Here is a 12,862-nt window from a genome sequence, read left to right as displayed (position 1 = left end):
TCTCATGAGGGAGAGAGGTGGAATTGATGAATCTCTTTGTAAACTAGAATCTGACATATGTAATGGTTTCCATGTTGAAGAGGCTTGAACACAGACATTTTATATTTAAAGGATATCCAGCATTGCCCACTAATGGTGGTCGCTCGAGGAGTGAGGGAGAGAGAAACATATGCCCAAACTAGTATACATTACAAGCAGGAGGGCGAAAGTAAATTTGAAATTGAGTGAGTGACAGAGAGAAAGAGATGGAGTGGAGGAAAATGAGAGGGTGAGAGGCAAAGGAGGAGAGAGAGTAATGCAAACCTGATGTGTAGCACACTGACTTCAGCAGCCTCTTCTCTCCGCCACCACACACACTCTTCAGCAGCTCAACATCACGCTTTACAGCAGCTGGACTCAGCCTGACCTCTCTGAGCACAAGCACACAAGAGACATGTGGTTAAACACAGTCTGTTCACCAAATGTTAAAATAGGATACAGTTTTGCTGCTAATTAACAAACGATGGCTTTAGGTACAGTCAGTGTTCAGACATCTACTGTACCTTTGTACAGTTGTGAGAAAAATGCTGTGAACTCTGGAATTATCTGGACTTCTGAATCAATGACATTACAATCAGCTCTTCATGAAGTCATAATAGTGAATAAAGACAGTCTTACTTAACAAACAACAACAAAAAGAAAAACATACAGTGCTACACCGAACAAAGCCTGTTGATGGAAAATTCACTGAACCCTTATATTTAGTTACTAGGAAACTCCTTTATTGGCAATAACCTCAACCAGATGCTTTCTGTAGTCACTGATCAGTCCTGTCCAGCGGTTAGTACGAATTTTTGGCCCATTCCTCTATCCAAAACCGTTTCGGTTCATGCATATTTTTGTGGTGTCTTGCTTGAACAGCCTGCTTCAGATCACACCATGTAATTTCAATGGAAGTGAGGTCAGGACATTCTAAAATCTAAAATTTCTTCCATTGAAGCTACTCTGTTTTTTGTATCATTGTTATTTTGCATGTACCAACTTACAACACCAACAGACACCCTGATATTCTGTGGAATTTAAACATACGATTTGGATTACATTGTTTCCTCAGCGCAACTGGAAGCCGCTCAGGCCCTGAGACAGCAAAGCAGCCCAACACCAGAAATACCATTATACTCCCTCCACCATGCTGCACAGCTGGGAGGAGGTCTTGGTGTTGGCATGTAGGGTTTTGTTTTCTCCAAATCTCTTGTGTACAGTTAACCCCAAAGATCTGCCTGTCTGCAGAACATTGTTTCAGTAGTGCTGTAGAATATCCTGGTGGTCATTAACAAAGAGCAGATGGGCAGCAAAGCTTTCAACATAGCTTTAAAAGCTATGTTAAAAAAGGATTCTATGATAAAAAGCAGATAACCAAAACTGCTACTTTCATGTCTGGGCAAGTCATTTTTAAACGCTAAATGGACTAAAATACATCCTCTTTTTCAGAGGTCATTATTCTACAGCTTCATATACTTTGTCCATCAATGATATCCATTTGAACCTTTTTAAGGTAGTAATATAGTTATAATACAGTTATAGCAATGTAGAATTTTGTGCATACTATATGTTAAATATTTCTGCTTTTATTTAGTATGATCACATTAGATCAGATGACATTTTAGGAGTCATTCAGAAAAGAGTTCACAAACATTGTCCTGACAATTGTATTTATATAAGTTAACATAACATGAATGGATGGATGATAGTCTATCAATTATCTATAGCAGGGCTATTTAATTCCAGTCTTACAGGGCCAGTGTCCAGCATATCTTTCTTCTCTTTTTTCTGCTCCCTTCTCAAACACACCTACTTAACCTGGCAGTGAAAGAGTATTTGAGCAACAAAATCAACAAACTGTGATGGACACTGGCCTTCCAGGACTGGAACTGAATACTGTTGGTGTATAGTATATTATGCAGATCATACTGTGAGAGCTGTGTGATGGAGCTGTTGAGCAGCTGCATGTCCAGTTGCTGCAGGATAAGGAGCAGTTTCACTTTGAGCTCAGCTTCTGCAGATGAGTCCTTTCCTTCCGTTGTAGTAAAGTTTGGCCCCAGCATCTTCACCACAGGCTCCATGTTAGCTGCACCAAGACATCAGTCTCTCATTATCACTCAGACTGCACAGTGTTCTCACTAATATTTCTCTTCATATGCACTTCAAGGGAAATTACAATTTCCTGTTACTTTTATATCATGATAGTATGTGTAATGAACTTCCAACAGTGCCTGTCAAAAACCATATGAGGTCACAGATCCAGCTCTTGAAACCTGGCAGTATTATAAACTGAAACAACCAGCTATAAACTAACCTGAGGATATGGTAGACAAAGTCATTCAACAACCTAACAGAACTCACAAAATGTATCATAAGCAAATGAAAATCAGAAATACTGGAGCTGCAAGTCTTAAGGCTTGTGGTTGCCCAGTTGTTGTGAGCATACCCTCCAAACAGGCCCGCACTTCCTTGAGTTTGCTGTCGTTAGCCAGCTGCACCAGTTTGGAGAGGTGGCTGAAGCTGCGCACAGAGATGTCAGGAGGAATCAACTGGAGGAGGGGACGTTCATCTTCATCAGTATCCTGAGAGTGCACTGAGGAGCCACTAAAAGAGGAAGAAAAGACATCAGTGCCTAATATGGTATGAAATTAATATGTAAGTTACACAGTTGTGACAGTGAGGAATTAAAACGGGCCCACATACAAGCACTTTTTCATATAAAGGGGTTAACAAAAAATGTCACGTCAAAATGAGAAGCTTTCTATTTCTTAGTCTAATGAGCTAAAAATGTTAACAGCCAAAAAAAAGATTCCATGTCTGTGATCCATGAGCAATATACTCCAGAGGAATGAGTAACTGATCAAGTACTGTGATTGTGTCAACTGATTGTATTATCATCCAACCATTTAATGTGTTGACTATGCGATAGCTAAAACAATGTTTCAAATGATTTCTTAACTATTATTGCCATCTCATATATTTATATATTTTAAAGTGTGAAATCTGAGTGTGTTAGTGTGATTCATCTAAATCAAGCAGCAAAAGCAGAAGAATGACAACTAATCACAAGCCACGGGATAAAAAAAATAAAGATACGCAGATGTGATGTGTTCAGAGTCTCACTGAAGTCTGCTACACAAATGTATCTAAAAGAGCTAAACTATGAGTTCTCCAAAGAAAAAACATAAGGAACACAGAGATCAAATCCTCCACAAGCTTATATAGCAATAAGCAGTGCTGATGGTTACCTGAGCTCATATTCTGAGGTGAAATCAGAAGCTTGCAGAGCCGTTGTCCACTGCAGCGGCTCAGTAAACACCAGCTTCGCCTCCTGAGGGTGTCTGCTGTTGAACTGCTCCACAAAGTGCACAATGTCCTTTAGTAAGGCCTCATTTAGCGGGCTGACCTCCAGCTTACCCGTAGTCCACTGAGCCGCCCGGGTCAGTGCCACCCCCATGGCAAGAAAAAAGCTTTCCGAAAAATGAACACACGTTTATTATTTTGTTTTATATATAAGGTTTTGTAGGTATGGAGATCTTTTATTGACAACGTAGCAGCTCTAACTGACTTCTCTGGCCCCTAAACAGCATAAATTCAGGTTGCCGCTGCTGTGCAATAAAACCACAAGCAAAACCCTTTAAGATATTTCCATTAGGATTTTCCTGCTTCAGGTCTTTCACAATGTTTTTCGTAGAAAAACAGCCACTGAAGAAAGTGTTTATAAATTTGTTGCAGCTTTGTCAGTCAGCAACGCTGTGCTACATTACTCTCTGTCTGGTGTGGGGAAAGAAATAACCCATTGCTGCCAACATGTAGGTGCATAAACTGCTGTGTGCTCTGCTTCTCCACTAAAAAGAGTAGCTAGCTCTCTCTGACGGGACAACGGCTAAAGGAATTCCATTTTATACAAAAGGAAAAAGAAAAATTACTTTTGAAACTTATGTTTATTAGTCAGTGGTAGTAAAGCTAGTAGGTTTACGGGTGACTTTTATTGTTTGTTAACAGTTTGGGTTAAAAATGAACAAAGAAACGAACAAACAAGCAAACAAACAATAAAAAACGACTCTAAGTTTGAAGACATGCAGTTAAGTCAGTTTACTATAACCTCTCTATCGTAGCTAACGTTAGCCTGCAAGACTGAGAATGTGAAACTGTTGATATTAAACTTGCTTCATTACTGTACTACATTTCGGTATCTGAGGTAGCTAATGAGGTTATAATAGGAGTTTTTTGTGCATTACCCAGATTAAGATCAGATGTAGAGAGTCTCTCCGCTCCTTCTCTCTCTCAGCTATTCTGGCTGCCCAGGTCGTTTGCCGTTACGCGGTAACTATGGCGACAACCACACACGCGCACCCCGGTTGCTAGGATACAGTTAAACAACATAGAGCAGAAAGGACCAAAAAGGTTGCAGAGCGCTGTAAACGCGAATCATTAAAAAAATAAATAAAATAAAATGAAAAAAACAAAGAAAAGTTTTCCTAATTCTGACACGATGTATCATTCACGTTTCAGTGAATGAATCCCCAAAGGCTGGTTTATCGTTCTAAATTAGAACAATGGCTAAGTTAGTTATAGCTAAGTTACACCTGCCCGCTTCTTATGTAGCCTTCATGCTGCATCAGGTGTTTGAAGGGTTCCTCTTGCATGCAGCGCTCTATTTTTGCTTTTGTGAGCAGAAATCTAAGACGATTTTATGTAGCTTGAGTAAACAGCCACAGTGTCTGGAAGCCGCTTATCCTTCTGGGTCAAGGGGGGAACAGGAACAGGCTATTTCTGCAGGGATGTGTTACAGGATTTTCAGTGATCATTGAAAATAAAAAAATAAATAAATAAAATAAAATTCCTGTGGCATTCCTGAAAGCTGGACAATTGTCGTGGGAATTCTTGGATCTTCCTTCACAATTTCCAGCAGGTCAAAAGAGGAAAATATCTCATTGCTAAAAAAAAAAATACCCACATATTGTTTCATCTCGACAATTCTTCTTCAGTGATCAGTTTCCTGGAGTAGTTGGAATAAGACAACACAAGAATAAATGGTCGAAGTATGTGTTAATGTTCAAATGCATTAATGAATTTACTTTTTCAGGCAAAAGGCAATTTTTGTGCTCATCAAAAAGTAATCATGCAAGATTTAAAATTAGTTTGAAATTTAATTTTGTTTAGTGCTATTATAGGGATCCTGCAGGTGTATCTGTCTTACCTGCTGGAATTTCAAATTCCTGCTCAATTCCTGCAGGATACCCTCATGATTCCTTTATGAAGGTTCACAATCCTACAGGACTTTTTTGTAAGGGCACAGAAAAATTAAAAATAAAAATGGTTTGTGGGCCAGAGTTAAAGATAAATGGGAAATGTGTGACAGCCTGTATGAAGCTGTCTCTTGGCCTGCATGGGTGGAAGTTTGAGACCCCAGGAATGGTCATGGCAAATCTATACATTCTAATTAATCACCTTTGTCTTCTGAGGAAACATTTCTATCCTGATTGAAGTGGTCTTGCATCCATTGAGCATGTGGGATCTCTGAGTGGTTTGATGAGTATAAAAATGACATAAATTAAGTGCTACAGCCTTCAAGGTCACCAGATCTCAACTAAGTTGAACACCTATGTGAGATTTTGGACCGACAAAACATGGAAGAATTCACACACACAAAGATGGGTGACAAAATAAGGAAAAAAACAGCATAAAACATAAAATGCTACATTATACATAAAGTGTTAAGATTAAAAAAAAAGATTAAATAGTGATATAGTGATAAAAAAATTCTATAAAGACATACAGTGCTAAGATTAAAGCATCATTACCCAGGTGAATTAAAGGATTAAAGGCTTCTACATAATGCCAACTGCTTGACTGCTTGGGTTCTCTCTCTGGTTGCGTGCCCAGCCTCTATAAACTTCCCCTTGCTGTGTTGTATGGTTTGGCAGAGTTATACACACAAACATTTGGTCAACAGAAAAGTCTCCATTTGACCATTGACTGCAAGGCTTTCAAAAAATAAGTTCATTCAGTTCAGCATTATTCACGCTGGGCTTAACATTCTGATGGGCTTCACTCACTGAAGCAGAGCTGAACAGCAGCTCACTCTTCTCCTGTCAGATTCTGTACTGTACAGGGCTATACTTATTATATATGTAAAGCTTAGTGCCAAGTACGGCCACCACAGTAAGAGAATATACACTCTGAAGAAGCTGATGAAGCAGTTACTGTTTTAGATAAATTAATCAGCACTATAAGCCTATTTACATTGTATTTAATTCATTTTGGTGCAAGCCTTATATTTATATTTGTTTTACAGGAAAGACCTAGTCAGAAGATACAGTGGTTTGACATATAAGTGCTCTCCATCCACAGAGCAGAGGGCATTTGCCTAAGACCCCAACCACAATTTACAAATTCAATGACATATTATTTCAGCAGCAAAGCAATGATATTTTATATTCACTTCATCATAACTGCCCAGAAAGATGAATTACAGGTGTTTCCCAATTACCAAATCCATCATAGATAAACATAGCTATAGGCTGGTGCATTTAATTAAAGGGAATTAGGGGCACCGCAATTTCCCTTACAGATAGAAGCAGAAAGAAAATAAGCAGTGGCTTTGGGCTTTGATCTGGAGTCATAAGCATATCTGCTCTTGGCCTCCTTCAGCAAAATGCTCGATTTCAAACTCGAAGCCACAGCAGTGGTTAGCACAGACACACAACTAATGATTCGAATGCTTACTGAACAGCATGTGAATGTGTGTGCCCAGACTTTGATTTATACCTATAGTCCAGACATGTTTTCATTCGATTTGCAAAAACCCACTCTTTTATCCCGGACTGAATGAGCGAGTGTAAATCAACCCTGTTGATCTTATTGTATGGCAGATTTCTGGCCTTCGTAGGACTCTCTGGAAAGACAGCAGAGTGGAGGAGAGAGCCAGAGAGAGGTACCGTCAAGGCTCTTTTGCCAATAAAATGACTGACTGACTCAGTCAGTGGAGTTTTGTCACTCCTCGCTCTCCATTGCAATTGTTAGACGATGTCCTTTTATCTTTCTTTCTACTCGCTGTGCACATCAAGAGGAACGGTTTACACAAATGGCCATAGATATGCACTGAATAATGGTAACATATCAGCAGCACAACTAGAACACCCCTACTGCATCTTATAAAATAGATAAGCTCTGTGGAATTACTTTAAACTCTAAGGGCCCGTATGTGGGTTTCATCTTTAATTCCTCACTCTCATAACTACATAACAAACATGTTAATTATACAGTAGGTGTTGAATCATGAGTTAGGATCAATAACAAAAACTAAATCTGTTAAGTTAGGTGCTAATACAGAATTTCCTTACTTCCAGCCCAGTCCATAAAGACCTTGCGTGTGAAAAACAGGTGGAAAAAAGACAGAAGTTACACAGTGGAATAAATGGCAAGAATGGAGAAAGTTCAAGCTCAAAGGCAAAAGAGAGAAAACAGAAACAAAAAAGCGTCAGAGGGAGGACAAATGAGGGACTTAATCTGCAATCTGCCTCATGCTCTCATTAGCAGTGCTAATTGCTGGGAGTTAAGCCGGAGAGGTTAAGCGCTGTGATCTGGTACACCAGAGCTTCCTCCAAACATAAACACATCCAGCCTGCGGTCAGAAGCACCTGCCCGCTCCTCTCTTCAGTGCCCCTATCCGCCTTTGACTGAGCCGCGGCATAATAAACAAAAAGCGGGCGTCTGGAGGGGCTGAGTTGAGTCGCTGATTGAGCTGGAGTGGGGAAAGCGCTCTGCAGGAGATTTACGATGCACCAGCCCGTTTTAAAGCATGGACGCCGTGATTGCATCCGTCCACAGCCCTCTCCCCACTCTCACAACAGCCCATTAACAGGGAAGTTAGACTGAGGGAGAAATATACATGCGTACAGGGAGTGATGAAGTGTCTGGGCCTACTGGAGTTACACTCTGGAGCAGGAGCAAGAGTGCAGGGTCTGTGACTGAAAGAGCCGCTCCATAGTACAAACAAGGCCTTTAGGTTTCACAGAATTCCATTATTGTTAAAACAGTAAGCCACGAGGCTATGGGATACAGTGATTTTACCATAGTTAAGGGGTGTTGTTTAGGCACAACTAAAGTAAACTAAAGTAAAATGCCTACAGCCCCCTCAACTGTAATGCACCATCTTGAGTGGCATCTGGTTTAAAGCAGGGACAGAATTCAATATGTTAATATGCACCCATGTTCAGTACGTAATAATTCTTTTGTCAAACAATGTTGGGGAGGGCAGGGCACAAGCTAGTGGGGCAATGCAGATGTTTTACGTAGTTAAACAAGGTCAAGTAGAATTTGCTTCTGGTTATTTTATATTATTTTTACATATTATACTCCCCAGCAACATCACTATGAATTCCCCTTGCAATATAATCTATGAATTTTGAGAGCAATCAGAAAGATATTTCTGTTTTATAGTTTTGTACCATAAAAGTAACTGTTTTCATGATGCCATGTGATTTTACACCAATATGATTTTAAGTACTCTCTTGGTGGTTGTAATATTGCACCATTTTGAAGCAAATAAAGAACTCACAGTGAGTTAACCAGGATAAAGTACAGCCTCCACACAGGAGGGTTAGTTTTAACAGCATTTCAACTAAGCCACAAAGTAGACATTGAGAGAAGCTTCATTTAACTTCAAACTGGATGTTTTTATTCACAGATTCATCAAAGACTGTGTCATGTAAATAAAATATGTTTCTTCTTCTACTTTGGGGGCAAAAATAATTTTGCCAGAGTTTGGCACAGCCTTTCTTTTTGTTTTTACCAATTCTATTCATTTAGATGCATACTGTCAATGTCCAAAGAAAAATATTTATCTCCATATTTTTATATATCATTTGAGCTCAGCAGCTGCCCTTTATATTGTGTGAACACTTCATCATGAATGGACCAAAAGAAAAGCTCCAAAATTGCTTGTAATAAAATCTCTGCACATTAAAGAGCATTACAAGTAAAGGGTGTTTTTGCCCTCTGAAAAGTATTTTGGAGATACTTGTTTTTCTTTGGACAGTGAAGATATATTTTATATTTAGGTATTTAGAATCAAAGCTCATTTTGTTCAAACAACATAGAATTGCATTGAATTAATTCAATAATTTAGACTGACCGTTAAAACTAGCCTCATCATCTGTTACAATTAACCTCACCTACTGGGAAAGTTGTAACATTTGTAACTTATTCTTCTTTCAGCTGAATCACTCACAAACAGCAGGCACTGGAAACAAACTTTACATTTTCATATGTAGCACAGATGTGCAGGTTGCTTGCATAAAAACATTACTAATCTAGCTTTGCTTATATGGTTTAAATTATTAAGTAAAAATGTGAGGTTGTGCTCTACTTTTTCCTAGTTTGTTAACAGTAGGCCATGGTTACTTAGCAACATAATGGTTTTAAATAACTTGGTGCATTAACCCAGAATTCAGTTGATGTGTGTGGTCATAAATGCGGCTCAGCCAGTCATATTTCAGCTCTGTTTTATAAATTGAAGAAGTCAATCACAGTTCAGCAGAGCGGAAAAAAGTTTCAGAAGCAGAGTTACAGTGAAGGCCTGAACTAGGACTGACTCTATTCATAGTAGTGAACACCTGCAAAGCCTGTCACACACTCGTAAAAACACAGTCAGCTCAAGATACTAGGGGGCAAAAGGACAAACACGAAGGGATACAGTAGGTTCACCACGTTTCTGCCTTTTTAAAAGGCCTCACAGCTGCAAAGCACTCCATGTTCCTGTATGACGACAGGTTTTAATGACACTGTTATGAGACAGTCAGAGTAAAACTGACTAACTGACATGCAATGAACAAGAAAGTTGATGACCTCATAATCTCTTTCAGAAAAGCACCGTCCCATTTCTTATCTGTACCGATAGATCTCTGGGCTCTGCTCCCGTTTTTCATGCTTCTGCATTATGTTTAATTCAGCTGCGAAATAAACATAAATGCTAGTGTTATTTGCTCATTCGGAATAATAGTCCATTTTATGGAGTATTTGCGCAGGCAGCCATACAGGTGAGTGTGAGAATGTGAAAATGCTCAAGCATTCGTGAAGGTTTGATGGCCCAGACAAGCAGACAGAGACACATGCACACACACACCCGTACAGATGCCACGGTGTGCCAAAGAAAACCCCAATTTAATATTCCACAGCAGACAAAAGCAGGCCTCTGAACATCTCTGTGTTTATGAAGCATTATGTGATGGCTTTCACGGCTGCTACATACGCACACCAACTCATTTCAACTTGAATGGCGTTTCCCCCCATCTGGAGAGCACTGTCAATACCTGAAGCAATGGTGGTTTAAGTAGACTGCCTTTAATTTATAACTTTGATTCATATTGCAATAACAGGCTATAAAACACCACTAAAAGCCAGCGAAGAGAGATTTGCTGTCTTTCATTCAGAAGAGGAGTTTACTTCATTTTTGGGCCAAGCAGATTTTATATATAATGCTTTTACATAACCAAAGGCATAAATTCAAGTTTGTGCATTTACATACACATACCCAATTTTTGCCCACAATTCTGTCATGTCCAGTTTCACCTGCTAGCTGTCACATCCCTGATCACATGATGCTGTAAAGCTGGAAGGATAAAGAGTAGCATATTTCGAGTCACAAAAAGCACCACTGCATCTTTCAAACTGCTGTTTACCTTAACATCCCTGGACACCTCAACGCACTTGAAAGAGAACCTTAACTGCCAATTCTGTTACGTCAGCTAACAGACACCCACATTGGCATTGTGCTTAATGAGTGCGTTTAACATGCACTCAACAATCTGATCACAATCAGATTTCTTCAGCTATCTGATTATTCAAATGGTCATGTAAACAGCATACTCTGATTTCTTAGATAGGAGTAAGGTCTAGAAATCCGATTAAGAACTCTAAAGAGAGCTGGATTTTAGCTCAGTAATCAGATTTCTCAGTGCATGTGAACTCTTACTCTTATTTCTTTCAGATTTCTCAGTCTGCACATGTGCGAAAACAGATAGCGGTACTGGAAATAAGTGAGCAGCGTTGCCGCGAGACAGCAGCAAAACACCTTTGGAGTGACGCTGAAACCAAACACATGCTTGACAAAATGAAGGATTTAAATGTTCTTCAGCTTTTACACAATGTATGTTCATATTTTAAGGTGGTGTGATGTTTTTGTTTTTGTTTTCTTTTAAAACTGCAGCAGAAAGTTTGAGTTTTACATCATATTAACGTCACATCTTCTTCTGAGAGTTTATTGGCTGGTTGTAAAGCAGAAGTCTGATTACTCAAGTGCGTGTAAACGTGTTGATCGGATTACTGACAAAATCTGATTTTCTTCAGTTATCAGATAATTAAGTGCATGTAAATGCACTCAGTGATTGGGGGATGAGGCCATTTTACCCACCCAGCTGTGGCATCATTGGGGATGTTTTTAATAGTAAAAACGTTCTTGTTTGGTTAAATATAAAGTTGGGCTATTTTGGCCATGTAAAGTCAAGTTGGTAACCAAAAACTGAGCTTGAGGTTTTAGTTCTCTGCTTTGTTTTCCCTTTCTAAAAAATAACAACCATAACTTTCCTATCCATGTGCACCTAACATAAACACAAGTACTTAATCAGTGCCAACACTTCAGAAGTGCTCATCGAAAGCCAAACACTAGTGGCTATGCAGAGTGCTCATGAAGGACCCATGCTATAAAACAGAGGCAATAAAGTCAATTACTCCTGTGCTAAACTTTCTCTCAGCACTGAGAAAACATCATCAGATACGACCGAAAATGTTTGCTCTGTAACAATGAGCATCGCCGCTCGGTCCGCTCGCAGACGTAAACCTGCAATTGTGGCTTTCGCGTGTGTGTGTATTTCAAGTTGCTTGGTGCCTGTGCTTTCTTTGGAGCAGAAGCCTGTCTGTCAAATACAGATGTTAAAAAGAGATTTATGAATATATGGATTTATGGAAAAGCCAATAATGGTTCTTTGTGACACCGTATATTAGAGAGAGCTTTTTCTCTTTGTTTGTTTATTTAGGCCTAGGCTATGCTTTTTTTTCTTATTTTTTCATTGGAATCGCAGAACCCCAATTCTTCATGCTAAATCGAGGAGAGCTTTTACCAGATATGGTTGTAGATAGGGCTGCTCTTACAGACCACAACCTCAAATCATGTATTTGAGAGAATCATATCATCATAAAATTGAATATTTCCAACCATTTTTAAAAGACTGATGTTCAAAATGTCATCTGCATCTGTAATTTTTACATTCTTCAGGGGAAAAAGGCATTTCATAACATCAAAAATGTCATATCATGACCAATGTTTCCAAAATATCAGCCAAATTTGACATCATACAGACTTAAATAGCACAGTCCAGCAAAACCAGTGTTCTTGCTAAATGTTAAAACATGACTTGGCCGTATTGGCTGTACAAAAGACGCTTAATTACACTTTGAAAAAGGACTTCCCTACAAGCTTATGTAGTCTGGACGAAAGTCATCGGGTAGTCATCGACAGTAGTGATGAGGACAGCATGAACATAGATACGCAAAAGGGTGAATTAAATAATGGAAAACAAAGGAAATTAATTTGCGTTACAGTATAACACATATTCCAGAGCTAATTACAGTCCCAGTCTCTTCAATCTACAAGCTTTTTTTGCGTATCTGTGTATGTGCATGCTGTCCTCATCTCTAATTGTCTATGGCCTTAATCCAGACTGCATATGCCTCCCCAGTGGCCAAGTCCTACACCCACACACTTCACTGTCCTGCTGATAGCCGCTGCTTCTACTATTTCAAAGCCACTCAACATGTTTGAGCTAAAACACAGATC

At 39.2% G+C, this 12,862-nt stretch overlaps 1 protein-coding gene across 1 annotated transcript in view; it reads right to left on the bottom strand.

Annotated features, from left to right (window-relative positions):
- Positions 1 to 4,333, bottom strand: part of odad2 (outer dynein arm docking complex subunit 2) — an 80,606-nt gene extending 76,273 nt beyond the window's left edge. Inside the window, exons 1-5 of the mRNA XM_036572317.1 lie at positions 4,264 to 4,333; positions 3,270 to 3,497; positions 2,468 to 2,625; positions 1,951 to 2,107; positions 304 to 410 (exon numbers count right to left, since the gene is read on the bottom strand). Coding sequence (XP_036428210.1) covers positions 304 to 410; positions 1,951 to 2,107; positions 2,468 to 2,625; positions 3,270 to 3,478 — 631 coding nt within the window. The 5' untranslated portion in view covers positions 3,479 to 3,497; positions 4,264 to 4,333. The remainder of the gene's footprint in view (positions 1 to 303; positions 411 to 1,950; positions 2,108 to 2,467; positions 2,626 to 3,269; positions 3,498 to 4,263) is intronic.
- Between the last annotated feature and the right edge of the window lie 8,529 nt (positions 4,334 to 12,862).

This window comes from Colossoma macropomum, unplaced genomic scaffold (assembly GCF_904425465.1).
Source record: "Colossoma macropomum unplaced genomic scaffold, Colossoma_macropomum, whole genome shotgun sequence".
NCBI classification, from domain to species: Eukaryota; Metazoa; Chordata; class Actinopteri; order Characiformes; family Serrasalmidae; genus Colossoma; species Colossoma macropomum.
Note: the sequence above shows the minus strand (reverse complement) of the source record. Positions and strands in the feature narration are given on the sequence as shown.